Genomic DNA, 20,953 nt, shown 5'->3' with positions numbered 1-20,953 from the left:
TGCCAGGTCTTTCCTCACACAATCCGAGTGAAGTGCTCCGTGAAGTGGCATTGCATTGAGTATCTCGCCACAAAGCCTCAAATCCTGAGGCAAATTCGATGATTTGATAGTGTTGACTGCAATTTCGGGTCATACAGGAAGGGTGCTTAGCGTTGTGTCCGAGCGGTCATTGTCTTGTACAAGCCGCCACGTAAAGACGCTGATGGCATGACAGTGCTCGTAAGCCTGTGCAGCAAAGAGAAACTTTGCAGTTCTGACGAGCTTCACGATATCACTAGTTGACACCGATGCCGTGTCGACTTTGAACAGCATCACTGTCACCATGTCTTCGAGGGTAGTGCTTGGTTTTAGCGACACATGAGACAGTACACCAGGTATCTTGTACCTCTGGTTCAGTGTGAGTTGACTGATCGACACTTCAATCTGTGACGCATCCGAGCCATCCCGCAGGAGCACTTCCGCGATGAGTGACTGCCGGTGTTGCTGAGTGTCAAGAACGTCGGAACAAGTAGTTGTAGCCGAAGCGGACAACTGTGGCGCGCCATCATCCACAGGCGTTGTACTGTTCTCTAGGGTCTTGTCGCTCACAGATCGAGTTTGGACAGGCTCATCTTCCAAGTTAGGTGGCTTATCGTGTGTATTTGCATCAACTCCTTCTTTCTCTGAATGGAAAGCGTCACCAACATGGTCTTCTAGGGCTTCTTGTTGGTGCCTAGCTGCAGATTGCGCATCTTGCTGCACATACTCGGAGGTCGAGACGCTTCCGGATGTACTTATTCCGTCACTAAAGGTGCTCGTTGGTGTAGTAGGTAAGCCACTCGGGGGCTGCGGCCATTCAAAACCTAATAAGAGCTCGTCGAGGGACTTTTGGTCAGCTGCAGCAAAGGAACCACTATACTCGTCCTCCATGAGCACTATTCGTAACGGATCTTGCGATTTGGGATCGTGCTCTCCAGCATTGAGCATGATCGGCAGGACCGACTGCAAGTTCGACTTTGACGGAGCTGCAGCTGTTGAGAACAGCACAGGTTCGTGGGAATTGCGAGAAGGTCTTCGTGTCGCGCCATATTGTGCTGGGCTTGGGGAGCCTGGGGAGCCAGGGGAGCTTGGGGCTTGGTTTGACGAAGAGCAGTCCTCGATTGACGCTGATCTCGAAGCTGGCTCCTCCAATGGGTTTGTGGGAGACTGAAGACTCCCAGTGGTCGTGGCTTGACGCAGGAGTCGGGAAGAAGATCCTGGACTTTGGCCTTCAGTGAGAGATATGGGAGACTGAGGAGGCAGTACTTGTTTCCGCTGACCCGATCGCTTGAATAGCCCCCATTTCTCGAACTGCGTGTGATACTGTCGCTCACTTGTGATCGAATTAGTTGGTTGCTTTGTCTTGCAAGTATAACTCACGTAGCATCGAAACCATGGTTGTCCTTCATGTACTGAGCAACATATTTCAGTGGTCTATCCTCCGCGCGGTATAACTGCTCGATCCTAAGGTAATGGTTCTCCCACACTTGGGGAGCAATAGTTGCTCGCCGCTTCTTACGACCAAGCTTAGGGCCATCTATCCAAGTGAGCGGGCTGCTCAACTTAATTGGCGTTGTCGTCATCAGGAACGCCGACGCCGCGATGGCAGTTCCCGGAGAGAAAGCACCAAGTGCACGTTCAGTGTGGGCCAACGGCCACTCTCGTCAATATTAGCGATCGATAGGGAGAGACCATGAGGCCACGTCGTGCAGACGACCATATTTGTAGGATAGCCCTGTGTCATTGTAACAAACAGACTGCCTGAACAGGTCTTGTAACTGCGGCGAGACTGGGGACCTGCTTATGCACATCGTCTGAAGAACTCGGTGAGAAAGATGGAAGGAAGTGACGGCACTAAGCCCAGCTAATTACATGCCTCAGATAGGAAAAGCTCGAGCGGAGAAACGAGTCTGAAATTTAGCGTGCCCGCGTGGACATTCTTATCACCAATCAATTTGCAGCCACGACAATGGGCTCCGCATCATTTAATGATAATGCGGTGTTTCAAGAAATCCTCGACCTTGGACCACTTCACTTGCGTCTGCGGAAGGCCAGGAACATTGCGTGTGTGTGGAGCGCACTACGCAACATGGAGTCTTCGAAAGAAGCAGCAGCGAGAGCGACACCGACAACACTTTAGGAGCGGTTTTCTCGACCTGATCGGTGACAGACAACGCTTCAAAGCATTTTTGTTCACTAGCATCGTGAGCATATGTCCTTTGTGAGCCACCCTACTCTCTCAGAAATACTTGTCAGCTGAGCTCCCATTAGTATCTCGAGAGGTGATAGTGTACATGCGCTTGGAAAGGTACCAAACTTTTAGCCCTCCCATGTCAGTAGTTAATCCTCTAGGTCGAGACGCCCGAAGGCCACAAAATGTAGCCTCCCTCTGGGGTCCCAAACTGGCCGCTTGCTGCATGCTTAACATGCCTAGGTTTGTGCCTCAAAGGGCGACCTCCGTCGTCCGGGTGAATACAACTTCCTGACACGAGTACCACGAAGGGCAACTTATGTATTTTCGAGGACAGTCGAACAACACGGTACCAGTCACATGCTAAGACGCATCAACCACAAGAAAGCACTTCCTGCTTCTCGAGGTCGGCACATGTACATCAGAGACACATCTTTACGATAATTACTCGCGGTCTCTGATATTTTCATCTATCGACATAAATAAAAGGTTGATCAATTGGTACAACACTTCCACATTGCTGTGGGAATTTCGCCACGGTACCGAACAATCTCGAAGCCTCACTGCTGTCACGAAGAATGTGCGAGGCAATCTCAGCTCTCCAGATCTGTCGTCGATATCCGAGTGACAAGGACTAAGGCATCAGTCGACAGTCATTCCTGTGGCAAGCTCTGACCATGCACAACAAGCTGACGACAACTGGTCCAGACTGAAGCGGGTTTTGTATGAGCCAAATCATCCCAGGCGGTGTGCTCGAAGGCAGTGTAGAATTAGTCACTCCATACCATAAGGCTCCGGAGCTCCAGAACACAAAGACGGGCCCTTCCAGACTCCTTTTGTGCTCAATGAAGACGTCGCTGGTTGGATTCGATCTCAGCCAGCACTGACTGCGCCCGACAGTTGCTGCGTTTCTGTCCTCATTAAGAAACACCTCGAACGGCCGCTACTAGGCTTGACCGCCATGTTCGTACGATGCTGCGGCCTCCTCACAGTGGTGAGGATGAAAGTCCCCGGGAAAAGATGCCGGCGGCTCTGCTTGCGCCACGTTGTATGCAAGGCGCCTGCGCTCGGCCTGACGAAGCTTTGAGGAAATCTGGCGGTCTGGCAGCCTGTGAGATCTCAAACTGGCTGTAGCGAGAACATTCCTGCAAGGCAAAGATCTTGTGAGATGCGGCGACCCCCGGTGGTATGACTTGCATGTGTTTCCGGGTTCCACAACATAAACCAACATGAACTCGTGGTCATGTTATTGCCAAACAAGGTGGGCTTTCGCACGGATTTTGCAAGGCGGTTTACCGATTTGGGAACGGCCTGGAGCAGGCGAGCGGATAGCGGCAGAAGTGAAGCAGGTACTGTCCCACGCAGTTCAAGCGGAAAATGACTTGTGGTTGGCGACGCAATACTTGCCTAAAACCGTCAGTACATCGCTATGAAATTGTACTCACCGGCGTTGGCTTATCTACTCAGCTACATCAACGTATGACCTCGGCCTTGTGCAACATGGCGGTGTCAAAACATTCTATCTCCTTTTTGCACAAATGGGAACAAGTGTGTCTTGCGTCAAGAACCATCATACTCGATGCCATGCTGGCCATACCAGAGGTCGTCGATGCTGTGGCCGGAAAGCGCACGACGGCCTGAATGGCAGCCGGCAATAAGCGTGCCATAGCGGCATATGGGTTGTCAAGATGTAGTCAGGAACTTGCGTCCGTAACGATGAGTTCATGGGTGATTTGCGACGTTCAGGATAAGAGAACTCTCTCTACCTGGTGAGCGGCCATGTGACCAGAATACACTTTCCGGTGAGCAGAATCTGCCTATCAGGTCTGTGCTTGGAAATGCCGTTGCGTAAGCAGTACCGTTCATCAACCCGTATCCTGGGCCTCTGCGACAACAAGTACCGCCAAGCCTGAGAGCAGACGTCAGCGTCATAATCCTTATCTTGATGAGCTGAACCCTTTCATGAAGAGGACGAAGGCTAATAATGCGATGGCAGCAATCACATGGCCTTCTAGAAGGGGCATGCATACCAAGCCTGAGTTGACGAATCCAATGGGAGGCTTCGAGCGAACGCCCTGCATGGCAGTGAGTCAGGAAGTTCATAAGCTCAGCTGCAAGACAAGGATTCGGGCGGTCTTAACACCGAATCTCAAGACTGTTAACAACGTTGCTCCATGCAGGATGAGGTATGACTTTGGCCAGAAGTACAAGGTGTCATCTTCTGAGGACTCGTCGCTCGGAGGTAGGCCCTAAGGCTGATTCGACGCATCTTCCTCCACTGCCTTGTGAAGTTATTCCGTATGGTCATGGCTGGTAGACCGGTTGGATAACCACAAGCTAGTGACGAATTGCCCGCGACATGACAAGCAGGAACATACAGAGTAGTGTTAACGCTAGTGTTCAAGTTGAGTCCCAGAAGTTCCCAAAGCAAGGTGATCTCAAATGGTTCTGGCGTGGATGAGGAATAGGTAGTCTTTTCGACAACACAAGCCACAAGCAGAGAACTTGAGGAGAACACCTGACACTGCAGGACAAAATCCCACTAACCAGAAGTGGAACAGCGCCACAGGTAAAATTGGCAGAGGAGAGAGCTTGAGTTCCTCGCCCGTCGCCAGAAGTTCTTCCGCTTCTTTCGCTTGTCTCTGCTTCGAGTGCTTCGCCTCGTTCTGCTTCCCACCTGTTTCACTTGCACACCCTCACAGTTCATGCGCCTGAACTGTAAAATTCGCAGGCCGACTCGAGAAGATGCTTAGCAAACAATGGCATTCGCCCTACTATCGCCCGATGTGACGTGCAGCTCCAGCCGCGTTGAGATTCGTCAGACTGCCATAGCGGCCTGCTTGAAGGTCAACGTCGGCTGTGTGTCACAGGTTCTCTACTTTCTCCCTGCGCTGCTCATGCCGCGTCTGCCGCCGACCTGTTGCAGACCATTTTTCGAAATCGAGAATGCATTGTCCAATGACTCATTACTCAAATAACAAGCGATGCCTTGCAAGTAACCGCTGACCCACTGATGGCCATTCTATGCATTCCACTGTAAGGGGAGTAGTTGATATTCTCTAGTATCTATCCCAATATCATGCAGCACAGAGGCGAATGGAGGAGCATTTGGTCTTTGCAGCGCGTGTGACAGGCACGATCTATGATCCTGGTCTAAACGCGCTTCACGCTTGACCTGAAATGCGAGCTTTCTGAACAGACCCCACCACCACCAGACCTTAGTTGCCTGGGCCGGTTCACGCTAAGACCCTTGTCCTATGGCACTTTTGCAACCTATTCACCATGTAGTATGTCTACTATATAGATCTCCAGACATCCTCGCTATTGTTCATCTATCTTTTCTAACACCAGCAACGAACTATCAACTACAACAGACCAAAAAACATTTCAGCATCTCACCAGCAGCAAGACACTTGCTGGCGTCGATCATCTTCACAAGCATCTCACCAGCTTACCACCGTGTCTTCATCACGGACAACAACTTACTTCTATAACCCCAAGACGAGTGAACTATCAGTAAAGCAGGTATTTGACCGCTTGACTACTGCTACGACACCTACTCTCACCAGAACACCAACACCAGACCTTGGTTACTATTCGTCGCCGGCTTCTACGCCAGCCATTTCACCACAACTTAAAGCCGCAGAGATGGCACGAACAGTCAGCTGGGCTGCCTCAGAGGGTGCTCGCGACCCTTTGTGTGATGAGAAGGACGTCATGAAGACCTTCCACAAGCACGTCAAGCATTGCGATACATGCTACAGTTCCTTGTCATCATGGCGATCCGGCGCTTCCCTGTGCTCCAAGGGACACAACTATGTCGTTGACATGCAGCCATATTTCTTCTGCAAGGCTGGCAAGCCATACTCTCTCATCGACCGGCAACAAAGGAGTGAGATGAACAGAGTGTTGGTGCCAGTCGAATACAAATATGTCAGCACATTATTCGAAGCTTTAAACGCTGGCTACAGCACGAACCCATCAAGACGACCACAGAGACCTAAGGTCGTAGTGCACCACCCAGCTCCAGTAATCCGAGAAGCTGAACCAAGAAGATACGAACGACCAACTATTATCATCCCACGAGAACAATACTCTCCAAGCCACCGCTCCCCTCGCATCGGAGACCGATATGTTGAGGAGCGACGACACCGTGAGCCTCGATACAGGGGAAGCCTATATCACGAAGACGAACGACGACGCCACAGACATGATGCAGAGGTCATCTACGCATCACCAGCACGATACCACCTATAAGCCCGCAGCTTGCTGTCGACACTACACAACCTGTACAATGACCTCTCATGATGTATGACTACGACTTCGATTCTTGCATGATACCCCTTTGGTTTGGCACAACAGTATGGAGTTCAGGATAGATTGGCGAATGGTCCAGCATATGGCATCACACGATGCTGCTCGACTTGTAACAATTCGCAGAGCAGTCGTCGGCGCACGGCTGGCTCATTGATCTGCGCTGCGGCGCAGGTCCCTCTTCGGAGATTTTACTTGGTTCTTGGGCGTTTCAATATTCCGCTAGCCTGCTTGTCAGCGTGGCGATGACTTGTTTACTTTTGATTGAGGACGATGATGCTTAATGCATGGTAATTCGGCGGTGATCATAGTTCCAGGCTTCTGCTTGGTTGAGTGCTCAGATAGTCTATCTCGTGCTAGCTAGCAATTCAAACGTTCGAAGTGTCACAACTTGTCTCCTCAAAATGCGTAAACTGAACACATTCGTGTCCTGAGGCTACAACACTTCTTCCGTTCGACTCACTCGACTAGTGACCCTGCAGGACGAACCGAGGGATTCGACAGCGGCAGGCTCACAGCCCTAACAGGAAATGACTGTTCAATGCAAGCCAGATCGTCAGGCTGCCGTCGAACCATGACTCCACCTTGCATAACCCCCTGCTCGCCACTACACCACTTCAGGATATCCTGCAGCACTAAAATCGCTAACACAATTCCACTTTCGGCCTGGTGATCTTAATGTGGAGAAGACTTTTTGTACAGTTCTGCAGTTGCGTAAGCAGGGTGAGCTAATGCACATATGTTCGCAAGCCGAGGGTTCTCGAGAAGACGACTTCGCGTCAGATGCGTTTGCCGCTACAAAGGTTCTTCCCATCAGATGGGCGATGGTGTGAGGCAATACCACTGTGGCTAAAACATTGGAAATCGAGAAGTCATCACTGTTTCGAGAGTGTATATTTTGCGGTCATGCGACCACATGAGGCCAGACATATCCGAGGCGATCAGCAAATATAGAAATCATGAGCTTCAGTAAGATGAAACCCTAATTGCAAGTGGCGATATCGTGGCCTCGTGCGTGCTTCTGGATGATGTGCCCGGCGGATTGCTTCGGCTTTGTGGTATCGAGATGGTCGTAGTAGTGGCGGCCGTATTCAGCTAAGGTACATACGGAGTTACGAGATACTATGCTCAGTCAAAATGCTCGCGTAGTCGTGCCTCGGTGCAAGATGCGACTTGCTGATTGCACGTTCGTGTTCTCGTTGATGAAGTTCGTCATGCGTGCTCGGCTGGTCCACACAAGCACATACTGCTGACTTAGCAAGACGGACGCCTGCCGCCAACGGCAGGCACGAACGTTTTCTCTTGTGGGTGCCTTTGAATATATGCAAGTCACAGGCACATGCGCAATGAAAGGATGTGCTAGAAACCTTGTCGAGCTGATTACTGGCAAGTGAGAAGTCACCGGGACTCAACGAGACCTCGGCTACTTGACGCACTGGCTGTGGTCGAGCAATCCATCAGAGCAAAACGTTCGTGCAGAGACTGTGCGAAACATTGCAGGAAGGTTTCTAGCGACGCGTTGGTGGGTGGCGAAGTCAAAAAGCCCTGCATGGAGTGGCTTGAGTGGCTGCAGAAGGTGTGGCGGCTAGCGGCGCGAACTAGCACCCGTTCGAGTTAGCAACGTTGGCAAATCCGCCAATCCGAATTTCCAGGCGCTGTCGCCCCCACTGCAGAATCCAGGTACCTGCTTGCTATCTTCTCGTGACCACCTGCCTGAATTGCTGTAGATTTGCGCGCAAGAACGACCTGTCATCGAGAAGTACTGTCTGTGCATACAGCATGGCGCGACTCACCGAATTGCCTGACGAGATCATCGACCATGTATGCTCCAATCTGCATAGCGAGCCATATGGGCCCAATGCGATCAGAATCGGATTGCATAGCCTTTCCCTTGCTTCAAAGAAATGCAACCGAATCGCAACACCTCATCTCTATCACAGCGTGGCTCTGACGAACACTGCTGCAGGTTTGTTCGCCTTGACACTACTCAGAAAGCCAGCTCTTGCAGCTCTGGTTCGAGTCATAGATCTGGAGGACTACTGGCTTGTCAGGAATACCGTTGACGGTGCAGCTCGGACAGCCTTTCTCGAGGAAGTTGGCATTCTGATCACGGCTCCTGATGTCCAGATAGCCGAGAGAGAAGACGAGGATCCACCCACGACCGACGAGGAGCGCGAAGATCGGAAGTTCCATCGACGATTTACAGACTTTGTTCTTACAAGACTACCTCAGCTTGAGGTGCTTGCACTGACGTTGTCTGAGCATCTGATCGATCCTTCTACCACCCATGCGTTGCGACAACGGTCTCAAAAAGTTCTTCAAAATGTCAAGGCGCTTGAGATTCGACACTGGGACACAGAATATGGCTTTGAGATGAGTGAAATTATGCCTTTCCTTGCAGGCAATAATATCACCAAGGTCAATTTGTTCGCCTGCTCGGGATTCGGTGAGGCTACTCAAATTTGTTCGTCAGTCGAGGCGTTGCAACTAGATCGTACTGCGCTGGAGCCAGGTGAATTCGAAAAGCTTGTTCATTGCTTTCCGAACCTAAAGAGTTTTGCATTGGAGACTGCGGACGCTACCGTGACTCAGGCTATGGACGGTACTCCCAGCGCATTCCAGATTGGTGTCGATCTCAGGCCTCTCAAGAACACTTTGCGGAGTTTGACAATCGACCAGCGAGAGCGACTCGATATGAATGAGGACGGCGACGATGGTCCGTACAGCAAGAAGCCTATCGGTCTGCTCAAAACTTTCAACAAGCTCGAAGAATTGGTCATCTGGCAGTTCGACCTGACCAGAAGTCACGAAGACGAAAAAGCCGCCAACCCAGACGACGATGAGGATGAGAACGGGCTAGAGGAAGGATTCTACAAGGATGAAGCTGAGAACTATGGAGACGATGATTTCATGCCCTGGGCCCATAAGCTGCCAAGATCTCTGCAGACTCTCAAGATCATCGGAGGCACCAAAGAAATCGAGCCTGGGCTCTGGCTGCTCTCAGAAATGGCTGGCGCAGAGTTTCCCAATCTCAAGAAGGTTGTCTCGTGCAGACGCGTCAAGGGCTTGAAGGCTGTATTCCAAAAGACTGGCATCACGTACAGTGTTGATTGGGAGCTTGCCTAGACTTTTGCTGCTGGTTATCGAGAAGGACACTACCGTGCTGTGAGGATGGAAGTCCAAAGACAACGCTGTTGGCCACGGTCGTTGTCGCGTCCCAGAAGCTTCCCATTTCGTCTATACGTTCCAGAATCAAGCAAAGCGCCATTATCACATGCCAGCTCTAACCATATCCTCGTCGTCGAAGCTTTGTGCTGTCCATTATATCACATACACCCAACGACGGGCTATCTCGCATGAACCTCAGCAATTCTGCCCGCGGTATATCTGTGTGGTGCATACAACCCATTGCGAACTTGGATGTACATTCCATCGAGGTACGACGTATTGGCAATGCGAAGAGAAATCATGCACTCTGCCTTGGTGTTTACACCACAATTCTTACCAAGCTGCTTGACCTAGGAGTCTAATATATGACCCATCATGGCTGCTTTACATCTCTGACACCTGATCTGACGCACAAGTCATAGGCACTGATGTACGGCATCCGGCCCCTCGATAGACCTTCGCACTCTTCTTAGGGGCGCGCGATAATCTTCTGTCTTGGACTTGCACCTAGTGGTTCCTTCTAGATATCATGACAACGTTACGACTACCGTGCGCAAGCCCATTGTCAGGTATAAGCGCATCTACAAAACCACAAGCTTGCTAAGCACGACTCCTTTTGTGGAAGATTTTCGTGTGGTAGTCACCGCCACTGACATTGTAGGATATAGAGCCACCGAACGTGGTAGGTGCGCTGCTTACACCTTATCCCGTGCTATTACTGGCAATACGCTATATTATCTTCTGCTTGAGCGACGACTGAGGCGCCATAAGCGATAACATGGTAAGAACAGTGCCAGCACACAACGCAACGTTGCGTTGTGGCAACGTTCGCAATCCTCTGAGCAACGCAACGTTGCAACGTTGCGCAACAAAGCGAAGATATCCAAAGAGGTTAGCGTAGACTATCAATAGGCTATCGATAGGCCGGATAAGGAGGGTATCGAGGTGGAATTTCCTTCGGCCAACCTTTCTGGGATCCACATCTAGCCTTTCTACCCATCTTGGCATTGTTGCCAACGTTGGGCAACGCTGAAAAGTACGTTGGACAACGCAACGTTGCGCAACGTTGCTACGAACAACGTTGCGTTGTGTGCTGCCACTGGGTAAGAAGTTGTGATACTTACCTGCAGACGAGGTGTTGTGGTTACACGAAACCGGTCGGAAATGTTTGCTTTCGTGGTTGCCTTCACAATAGTTGCAACCCTCGCCGGACAACACGTCGAGGACAGCAGCTTGGAGCAGAAAAGTGCGCCTGGTAGACACCAATTTACTTCCTTCAAGACAATCCTTTTCGTTGTCAGGACACACCACCATGGCACCACAGAGACCCGACGAGACTATTCCATCGTCTATCAACGTCCCCAGTGGTATAGCTATAGCCCCTTCACAATCGACATGGACACCCACCGAGACTGACACTTTCGCCACCACGACTAATGACCTAGAGTCCATACTTAGCACGACGACAGCCGGGTCGACTAGAACATCCATCAGCGCAGCGAACTCACCTGCGCCTTCGTCGAATGACGGATACACGATATATACCCCGGACGAAAACGATGGCAATCCTTTCTTAACGAAATCCGCCGTCGCAGGCCTAGTGGTCGGCCTGGTACTGGGCTCTTTCGCACTGCTGGCGATATTCATTCTCGCAGCTAGATGTGTGAAGAGAAGAAGCCTAATTATGGCAGCAACGCCCCCAAACAGCTCTAGGGGCCATGACATCTGGCACAGGAAACCAGAGATGTTAAGGCAATATTGGTCAAGACATCGCCGAAGCGCGAGTCAGAGAACAATCATGATCAGGCATATTCCGACAAGATGGTCGCGGCGCAGGAAACAGGGAATACTGGTCATTGTGCCAGAGCGGAGCTGGGTACAGATGGGAATCGTCATGAGCTAAGTGCCAGGCAGAGTGTGAATGGCTATGTGAGCGGATGGACGTATGGATGACAGAGGCAGAGTCTTGGTCGGCTAAACGGCACCAAGTGCCAGTTTGTATGTGGCAATTCGCACAGCCTTCTCACACGGACGCGCTTCTGCTAATAAGAGAGCTCGCTCATGCCCCTTGATTTTACCGTTTGAGCGTAGCCCTGAAGCCATCTACTAGTTCTTCTCTGCCTTTCTCATCTCTTACACCATAGAAGCGCAGATCCTTCTCAACTGCCAACGGTACATGAACATCCTGCCAGTCTTCGGGCTTGACGCTCTTGAGCAGAGCCGTGATCTCCTTCTTCCGCTCCGCATCACTCGTCTTGAGCTTGGTAATATATTCCCTGTATAACTTCTCACGGTCCTTGTCTGCAAGATATCTATCTGCCATTTCTGGCGCTTTCCGGAATTTGCGCTTGAATTCTGGCCAGTAGAGTTTCGGCGTTGCTTCTCTAGCTAGAAAACGCACATATGCAACTCTAGGGTCGAGCTTTCCGAGCTTCTTGATCGTGCCGTTGGTCGAGCCCGGAACCGCACCACTGGCCTCAGCAGCTTCGTTAGCGTTCCGCTCGGCGACTCGATTTCGAGACCAGGCATCGAAAGCAGCGCGTCTCGAGCTCATGTTCGGCAGTGCTGTCCACCGGTCGTCACTTATAACTGCATTAGCTGTCGGAGTGTTCGTGTCTATGAGTGCGTCGAAGGTCGAAAAAGGTGAGATATGATGATCGTCGAGCATGACACGGTAGAGGGCATCTCTGTCGTCGTTACTGAGCGGCATGCCTCCGTCCTCCTCATCCTGGTCATCGAAATCGTAGTCATAGCCTGGATCTTCTTCATCAGCTTCCATCTGAGCTAGCTGCCAGGCTATGTCGTCTTCGTTGAATTCTTGCGGACCTGGTGGTGGTTGATCTGCACTTGGCTGGTCTAGTGGCTCATCGAGCCGTGGCCTTTTTGTTGCTGCGTCTGTTCCACCCTCGTCCTCATCGTCTGTAACTTCTACCTCCTCATACTCGTCGCTGTCGTAGTCTTGCGGAACAGGCTGAACAGCAGTCTTGGCCTCCGCTCGCTGAGCGGCCGCTTCTTTCTCGGCTTGTTCCTGCTGCTTCTGCTCCTCTGCCAGCTTCTTCTTCTCCCACTCCACCCTGTCCATATCTATCACAGCCATCATAACCCCACTCGGGAACTTCCACAGACTCTCTTTTGTCTCTGTATTGTGCACGAAACGCCGTCCATACTTCGTCTTGACAAGGACCCATGGTGCGCAATCTGGTATCGCCGTCTTGGTCTTGGGGCGATCGCCCTGCCTGTTGGGTCGCGAGTGGTCTCTGTTCCTGTCCTGATAGCTCTGACCACCGGTGAAATGGCCCGGTCTCAGTTGATTGGGGTCATTGTTTCGGTGGAATTCTTGCATGGCATTGAGGGAGGCCTGCATCTCCCGGTCTGGGTTCGTAGCGCCATAGTCGATGAGTAGCTCTTCTTGCTCAGGTGCAATCGCTGGTCTTGTGTAAGTCGATTTATTGGTCTCGGCATTGTAGTAGTATGTATGCCCCGTTGGCGCTTGGTGTTCAGTCCATCCTGCTGGGAGGGGAGTCGTGTCCGAAGATCCCGGGCCTGCAGCGGCTCGGTGCGTGGATTTGAGCATCTCGATTCTCAACGAAAGTGGGCTTCCTTGGATCGCCGAGCTCGGCAAGAGGCGTATCACATTGTTGGGAGGGTGCTGCTGCTAGTCGTGCTTGCTCCCACTGCACTGCAGCGACCTTTTGGTGGAGCAGGCGCGCCTGACCAATCGGAGTACTCATAAGGCCGCAAGGCTAGGGTCCTCCGCAATACGCAACCACGCTGCCTTCCGCGCCTGCCACTGCACACCACTTCTATAGTGAAGCTCTTTACACCCAAAGGTAACAGATACCATTGACGTCCGTCTTTCTCCTCCTCCTTCCTCCCTCGCTTTGACCTCTGCTCAAGAAGCTCCCAACTCATTCTTGTAAGAGACGGGGTCTACCCAGCCAGTTCTACACATCCAGAATGTCTCGAAGATATGATTCAAGAGTGAGCCTCAGAATCTGTACAAACACGTTGCAGCACTAACCCATATGTGCAGACCACGATCTTCTCGCCGGAAGGCAGATTATACCAAGTCGAATATGCGCTCGAAGCCATTTCACACGCTGGTACAGCTTTGGGAATATTAGCCACAGATGGAGTCGTCCTCGCAGCAGAACGAAAGGTCACCAGTAAGCTTCTAGAGCAAGATACGTCGGCAGAGAAGCTATACACTCTCAATGAGTAGGTTTACTTGTAATTTGGATCATCTGGTACTAACAAGATTAGCAACATGGTCTGCGCGGTGGCAGGCATGACCGCGGACGCCAACATCCTCATCAACTACGCACGGCAAGCAGCTCAACGATACCTCCTCACCTACAACGAAGACATTCCATGCGAACAGCTCGTCCGAAGATTATGTGATCTCAAGCAGGGATACACCCAGCACGGTGGTCTCAGACCTTTTGGTGTCTCCTTCCTCTATGCGGGATGGGATAAGAAGAGTGGATTTCAGTTGTCTGCCTCGAATCCAAGTGGGAACTATGGAGGCTGGAAGGCGACGAGTGTGGGTGCAAACAATGCCAGTGCTCAATCTCTGATGAAGCAGGACTACAAGGAAGACTGCAACCTGAAAGAAGCCTGCAGTTTGGCAGTCAAGATCCTGAGCAAAACTATGGATTCGACCAAGCTAAGTAGCGAGAAGATCGAGTTTGCGACGGTAGGGAAGACGAAGGATGGCACCATCTACCACCATATCTGGGGTGGCAAGGAGATTGATGCTCTCCTAAAGGAGGAGGGACTGGCCAAGGAGGAAGAAGAGTCGGGTTGATCTCTGAACATCACTTGAACTTCATAGCAACGGCGTTTCGGGGCGCGGCAGCCCGCCAAGAAAGGCAAATGACGAATCATTCGGTCCACCAAGTGGTGCGAGCTCGTCATCCATGAATGTGATGAGAGAACGATGGCATGTAAGGAACCGACGCATGGTTTCGATTGCAAGCAATGCTGCGATGGCTTTGACGCAAAGCCACCCGAAGCGACCATACGTCTTCAGGCTCGGATAACAATCTCTGGCTGAAGAGGAGTTTACAGCTTGCTTCATCTCAAGACTGGCGACGTTTGGATGTCGGTGGAAATCAGTAGTGCTCAGAGGACGACGTGTGAATGCTGCTTGCTTCGAGCCGCGAGTGCTTCATTCATGCCTCGCAGCTTCTACTTCTTTTTCGGCCAGTCGCTCCTGCCATTCGTACGAGAACCAAGCGACCGAAATGAGTATTTTCATTCCTTCCAGCCACTACCTGGTTTCTGATGCGTGGTGCCAGCGCTTTTTATGTGAATGCAGTCCAGATGCCCTCTGTCAAACCACACTTCCTGTGGTCATGGACTTCTGCAAGCTTTCCTTCTCTACAGACGTGCCTCCAGAACCTTTCACCTCCCATATCGCACGCACTTTCCAGCCATAAATACCTATTCATGATGGTCCTCACGTCGAACCAAGTGTCCAAGCTGAGTGAGGTCTTCACTCTCCGAGCTTTGTCCAACAAGCAATTGAGTACCTCCTCGTCCGGACTCGACATGGCAGCAACCACCACGACCCATAGCACTGCTTCAGAGGCTGCCGGCGCTTTGTGCATGTACGGAATAAGCTCGCGAACCCATTGTTGGACAGGGTCTCGGTATGGGACAGGAAACGTGACATTGTAAGAGAAGATAAGTACACCCAACCGAAACATCTGATCTCTGTCCGGCGGCAAAGACAAGACGCGATGTTGATTAATGTTTCTCCAAGCCACAAGCGTTTCAGGAGGTACGATCGGCTGAGCCTTCGTCATGTACAAATCGACTTGTCGCAGATAACATCTGAGGTCTAAGAACAGATCCGTGAATTCTGGTGAAATCGGCCAATCTAGGAACGCACCGACTGCCCTGTATAAAGGCATCTGGAGATCCAAGATGTGTCTGTACGACCTGCAGAGGTTGAATGACGGCTTCGACCCGGTGCTGCTGTTGCGGAGGAGGTCTACGGCCTGCATCTGATAAGCGAACTCCACGACCTCCATACCCCACAAACCACCCTTCGGTTCGAGCAGCTTGACTGCAGCTTCGGCATGCCGATCGTCAAAACGAAATTGGCTCATGTAGTCCATCCACCCAAGAGACGCCAGTGGCGGATGGAAGTCACCGTAAGGAGACCAATGTCGACATAGCAATATTTCTCTTTCACTGAAGATGCCTGCCGGAGAAGCTGAGGCCACCAGGGCATATACCGCGAATATCAGCTCGTCGGATATACAATTTGATGCGAGATCTCGCTGAATGCGAGCAATTGCACGATTCTGCTGTTTGAGCATTACCTCACGGTTGGCAGGGAACGATGAATGCATCTCAAGCTCAATTGCGGCTGTCCATAAGAACGTTTGCATAGTGAGTTCTGACGAGATGGATAGGCGAGACATGGCCGCCGCTAAAGGCTCGTTCGTTTCAATGACTTGTTGACTGAAGGTAGTCCACAGACAGTTCGAGGCATAGTAGAAGATCCTTCGAGACTCCCCGTCCAGACCTGTGCCTACCACATCATGCACACTGAAAGGTCTCGGGGATGGCGTCTGGGCCTCGCAAGCGGAGCCAGGACCGCCTTCTAGCTGCTGTTTGGACAATCTTTGGTACTCTATGGCTGGTAACTTCGGCAGCAATACTGGCTTCGTTGACTTCCTTGCCTTGATCATCCCCTTCTCGGCTTGCAGCAGCTGATACTTGCGTCTTCTGTAAGCCCGTTGGTTGTTCCGGCTGCGTGGTTTTAGCTGACACTATTCCAGCCAATGAATGGTGCACTCACTTTTGGGCTTTCCGCCTTTCAACCTGGTCATCAATCTGCGCCCAATCTTCGTCGTCAGAGCATATCTCCCGATGAGCGATCCGTGCCATGTTTTGTGACAGCTAGGCAAGCACTAAGGACTCAGCGGTTGTTCTTGATAGCTATCAAAGTTATCAGAGCATGACGAGAAGACTTCATAAGAAGCAAGCTTCCGGACAGAGTCTCGGTATTTGTTCATGTTATATTCGACCCGGTCCACACTTTACCAGGCACCTTTGACAACGTCGTCTCATTTTGGTTCATTTTCTACTTCTGCAATAGCGTACCTTCATGGAAAAGAGCAGAGTGCTCCATGCGAGAATGCAATTTGTCTTCATGTTGATGTCGGGCTCGCTGTGACATTTCCGAATCATCTAACCAAGTCAGGCCCTATCGACGTGGAGCGATCTGACCTTAGTCAGCGGAACACGATGCTCTGACCAGGGTCATGAAAGCTTGTTTTATTGATGACACGAATCTGACCAATGGGAGGGAAGTCATGGTTAAGGCCTCCGTCCGTGAAACGCTTTGTAGGATTGATTATTTAGCACACCTTACACCTTACGATACCATATTCCAAGAGTGAGGCTCTGCTCTGTTCGCCTTGAAACGATCACTCACTCAGCTCTGAGCATCTCGCTGCCGCAAATTCAGTTCATCAGAAGCATGGGCGACCATAGCAAGTCGCCGTTCGTCGTGAGCACTACCCTCCACTCTGTCCTGTAGTCAGACATCGAGACTTGGTCTTGATAATGCAGACTGCGCCCTTGGCGCTGCGTACCGATCACGCCATATAGCGATACAGTACGAAATGAATGGGGTACGCTGTGGACAGCCGAGGGCAGCCTAGTCGAGAAATGACAATCGGCCGCCATAAGGCCTCATGCTCGAAGCTCAATCTCCGAGGTTCCGATGGCAACACCAGAGAGCCACGTTGCTGAGCTGGACTTAGCTGCTTTGACGAGACTACAGTCCATACTCTACTCATAGTCCTCTTCCAAGTGCCTTGGTTCATCCGAGCAGGCACTTTTACCCCGTCCCGGTCGCATCCGGTCTACCCTATCTTAGCAACACAAAGCTCTGGTTTTCGCGTACAGCGGGCTGCAGGTTTCTGTTCTCCGGACTAGGGTTGTGCATTGTTCATGGCCATTGTGTACATTCAGCCATTAACGCCTACAAGGCACAGTATGTGTTTTTCACACAAGCGGTGTCGATCGCTCCGCGTATTGAGGAATGTAAAGACTGTATGTACTTTAGGCACTCCTACCAAGAGCTGGCTATAGAGTATCCCTAAGAAGACCGGGCTTCGATTAGCTGTTGCGCAGTGTAGCGAAAGCCTATAGGCGCCCCTAGTCGCAGCTTTATTAGTGGTGTAGATGGATTCTATCACAGGACAGCGACTAGTAAAGCCGCGTATGATACGGGTACGTAAGAAACAGGATCGGCGGCGCTTGTGTGAAAAACACATACCCTACCTTGTAGATCTGCTGAAGACGAGATAATGCTTTGCAAGGGTTGCGGCAAAGCAGGTTCGGTAATTGGAGGCGTGTTGTATGGCAACCTGGAGCAGCTGGGTAGAGAAGTAGGGTGGAACATGCAATAATTTTATATAATATACACTAAGCTAAGTCGCTGCTGAAGTCGCTATTGAAGCACGAATACCTCCTCCCTACCCAGCCAGTCCGCCTCCGTTCTGCATCGACGGCGTTGGCCGTGATGTGATGTGGTGCTTGCTTGAGCACCCATATGCTCGCTAAATATAAAATCCGCCCTTTGCGTCATGATTCATATCATGTTTATGTGCGTGTTGCTGCTGTAGCCATGTTCAACGTCATCTACTGAATCCATGCTCTGCTCATACTGGAGTTTGATATTCCGTCTGACTCGCATCCGGTCCCTCTGTTCCGCTGATATTCGGGGCTAATATCCGCATGTTTGCATACGCGGCTCAATGCCCAAAAGTCCCAACCCAGCTATTACTCAAACTTCCCGGCCTCACGATATTTATCGGCACACTCGTGCCCGTCTGGATCTCATCTGGGGCGCCGTAGCCGTGTCGATAGTCCCGGTCTTGGCTCTTCTTGCCATCTTTCGCGCTCGGCTCCACGTCATCTTCTTTGTCCTCTGGCTGATCTGGCCGTGGTATACCCGCAGTTGGCGAGTCAAGTTCTTCGTCGAGTTCGAAGAAGCAGACATTATTGTTTGTTGACAAAAAATCTTCTTCCAGATGACCGGGGTAGAGGCTCTGCATTTGTGACGGACGTGGAGTAGGACTTGTGAGGGGCGAGAACCGCGGAGACTTCGGTGTGTAGCCGTAGCCTGGTTTATGTGGACCACTGGCGTTCTCGCAAGCGGTCTTTCGAGACGGTGAGTGCGAGGACGACGAAGTGGCTCGTTTGCCGCCGTACGAATTTGGGTTGGCAGTGTCGAAAGATGTGGTTTTCGATGGCGAGGGGAAAGCTGGTGAATGGCTGCCGTGTCGTGGAGAGAAGTAGCCGTCCTCTTCTTTTGCCGCTTTGTGTTCTTCTACGGCTTGAGACTCATCGTCGTCGCCGAGCAAGAGGTCGCCCATTGACATTCCGACCTCGCATTCGGGGGTTGAAATGGGGGTGTAGTCGCGTTTGCCACGGCCGAAGGGGTCACGAGGAGTGTTTCGTCTTTGTATGGGTGGCCGTTGCGGCGATTCACTGTGTTCGCGAGATGAGATTGAGGGGGTGGAATTGTTGCTTGCTGTTCTATCAGAAGAGATATCGTTCGGCGATAGACCTTCCTCATAACTCGAGCTTGGCTCGACGATTGCGCGATCTGCTAGTTGGAAAGTGACGTGTTTTCGCTTCCCACTTACTCGTTTTCGGCCGTTGATGTTGCGAATAATAGGAGGAAGTGTGCCACGGTTAACAATGGGTGAGGTGTAAGCACGTCTTGTGTTGGGCACCTGTAGCGATTCTGACATTAACGACTCGGTAGGCAAGGAGCAAGACTGCATAGACACCGAGTCGATAGTCAAGCTTTGTTCTATTGGTGAGGCTGGCTCGGTCTGAGTACCTTCTATAGGCCGATCGATCTGATTGCGGTCGTTGCGTGCGTCTAGTAGTGGTAGGAACGCCGGAGCAAATAAGCCAGCGAATGTCTGCTCCTGGCTCTTCTCGCCCGGTGAAAGTGGAGGTTTATCCCGAGGCGGTTCCGAATGTATCGAGGCAGAGTCTGAAGACGTATATTTTTCTTCTGTACTTGTCAAAGCATCTTTTCGGCCAATGCTCGGCATAGAAGCAAGCAGGGTTGGTGTGGTAGGCGTCGGCAATGCATTGGCATGTGATTGTAGAATACTTTCTCCTTTAATATTCAATTTGTCCAGACATATTGTCGGCGGTGTGACTTTTGATCCGACAGTCGATTTGATCAATTTCATGGGCTCTGATTGCCTGTACCCATGGTGATTGTTGTGACTCTTGATCTTCTTCTCACATCCACTGAGCATAGACGCGGTAGGAGGTGTAGCTGAAGGAGAATTCTTGGTAAATTCATAGTAATTGCTTGCATTGTTTCTCTGGGAGTGTTGCTGAGCTCGCTTCTGTCTTCTTCTTGCTTTCAATTCTGCTTCGAAGTCTCTAAATTCCTTGTCCTTCTGGGCTCTGAAGCGTGCAACCTCCTCGTCTAGCTGTCTTCGTTTGCGTTCTAGCTCGTGTATTATATCTGAGTCGCTATCTGAGTCGCCGGTGTACTCTGGTGAAGGTAACGGGTGGTGCATCACTGTCATATAGGCGGGGGTGGGATGATTGTACATTTCGATCGGGACTTAGGAAAGGTGAGTCTGGTGCTGCCCAAATGTCGCAACATGAGCACCGCAATTGTCCAAAATCAAGATGAATGAGACATTGCGTATTGCACGAACGCACAGAGCTTGCTGGCAACGTTCTACGTGCTGGAGGGGTGCAGAGCAAGGCCGAAGACGTGTCTCGGAAGTTGAGGGAAGTAAAGGCAAGGAGCCGTCGAACCCAGCTACCTACTCTAGGTTTTGATAGTCTGGTGCTGACCTCTTATTGACACCTCGAAGTGGGCTTACGGTGCTCGGTTCCCACTAGGCTTATGGGCTTGCGCAAGTTCTACCCCACCGGAGGAATACTGTAACTGCGGGCTTGGAAATCGCGTGCGGGAAGTGCTTCCAACCCTGCTCCAAAAGCTCAATAGTTCATGTAGATTACTGTTGCGAATGCTCTCTGGGCGCTCCCGTCTCACTTCTGAAGTAACGGCCTGGCAGGCACATCTCAGTGCCGTTCGAATAGAACACACGAATCTGTCGGCTCTCGTTTCCGCCACCGTCGCCATGTGGCTTTCTCGGTGCCGGTAATCATGCACCGACAGATGAAATGGCTAAATTTGACTCTACATATTTGAAGTGTAACCTCCTCGACCATGAATTGCAACGAATG

General features: G+C 51.2%; 8 protein-coding genes across 8 annotated transcripts; 4 read left to right on the top strand and 4 right to left on the bottom strand.

Annotated features, from left to right (window-relative positions):
• Window positions 1–129: 129 nt before the first annotated feature.
• On the bottom strand, window positions 130–1,601 carry PMZ80_000359 (uncharacterized protein; the record flags this gene model as incomplete). The annotated part of the gene is made up of 2 exons (XM_064868811.1): window positions 130–1,351; window positions 1,399–1,601. 2 exons carry the CDS (start codon window positions 1,599–1,601, stop codon window positions 130–132), a joined length of 1,425 nt encoding a protein of 474 aa, XP_064734308.1.
• Window positions 1,602–5,857: 4,256 nt separating this feature from the next.
• Window positions 5,858–6,466, top strand: PMZ80_000358 (uncharacterized protein; the record flags this gene model as incomplete). The annotated part of the gene is made up of 1 exon (XM_064868810.1): window positions 5,858–6,466. The coding sequence occupies one exon, from the start codon at window positions 5,858–5,860 to the stop codon at window positions 6,464–6,466; it is 609 nt and encodes a 202-aa protein (XP_064734307.1).
• Window positions 6,467–8,302: 1,836 nt separating this feature from the next.
• PMZ80_000357 (uncharacterized protein) lies at window positions 8,303–9,649 on the top strand (the record flags this gene model as incomplete). Its single annotated transcript, XM_064868809.1, has 1 exon — window positions 8,303–9,649. One exon carries the CDS (start codon window positions 8,303–8,305, stop codon window positions 9,647–9,649), a length of 1,347 nt encoding a protein of 448 aa, XP_064734306.1.
• A 1,354-nt stretch (window positions 9,650–11,003) lies between these two features.
• On the top strand, window positions 11,004–11,594 carry PMZ80_000356 (uncharacterized protein; the record flags this gene model as incomplete). The annotated part of the gene is made up of 1 exon (XM_064868808.1): window positions 11,004–11,594. One exon carries the CDS (start codon window positions 11,004–11,006, stop codon window positions 11,592–11,594), a length of 591 nt encoding a protein of 196 aa, XP_064734305.1.
• Window positions 11,595–11,765: 171 nt separating this feature from the next.
• Window positions 11,766–13,265, bottom strand: PMZ80_000355 (uncharacterized protein; the record flags this gene model as incomplete). The annotated part of the gene is made up of 1 exon (XM_064868807.1): window positions 11,766–13,265. The coding sequence occupies one exon, from the start codon at window positions 13,263–13,265 to the stop codon at window positions 11,766–11,768; it is 1,500 nt and encodes a 499-aa protein (XP_064734304.1).
• A 383-nt stretch (window positions 13,266–13,648) lies between these two features.
• On the top strand, window positions 13,649–14,498 carry PRE9 (Proteasome subunit alpha type-3; the record flags this gene model as incomplete). The annotated part of the gene is made up of 3 exons (XM_064868806.1): window positions 13,649–13,672; window positions 13,725–13,909; window positions 13,955–14,498. 3 exons carry the CDS (start codon window positions 13,649–13,651, stop codon window positions 14,496–14,498), a joined length of 753 nt encoding a protein of 250 aa, XP_064734303.1.
• A 499-nt stretch (window positions 14,499–14,997) lies between these two features.
• PMZ80_000353 (uncharacterized protein) lies at window positions 14,998–16,594 on the bottom strand (the record flags this gene model as incomplete). The annotated part of the gene is made up of 2 exons (XM_064868805.1): window positions 14,998–16,456; window positions 16,506–16,594. The coding sequence occupies 2 exons, from the start codon at window positions 16,592–16,594 to the stop codon at window positions 14,998–15,000; spliced, it is 1,548 nt and encodes a 515-aa protein (XP_064734302.1).
• Window positions 16,595–18,471: 1,877 nt separating this feature from the next.
• On the bottom strand, window positions 18,472–20,280 carry PMZ80_000352 (uncharacterized protein; the record flags this gene model as incomplete). The annotated part of the gene is made up of 1 exon (XM_064868804.1): window positions 18,472–20,280. The coding sequence occupies one exon, from the start codon at window positions 20,278–20,280 to the stop codon at window positions 18,472–18,474; it is 1,809 nt and encodes a 602-aa protein (XP_064734301.1).
• Window positions 20,281–20,953: the final 673 nt, after the last annotated feature.

The sequence above is a fragment of the Knufia obscura genome (assembly GCF_036327395.1).
Source record: "Knufia obscura strain CCFEE 5817 isolate CBS 148926 chromosome Unknown scaffold_1, whole genome shotgun sequence".
NCBI classification, from domain to species: domain Eukaryota; kingdom Fungi; phylum Ascomycota; class Eurotiomycetes; order Chaetothyriales; family Trichomeriaceae; genus Knufia; species Knufia obscura.
Note: the sequence above shows the minus strand (reverse complement) of the source record. Positions and strands in the feature narration are given on the sequence as shown.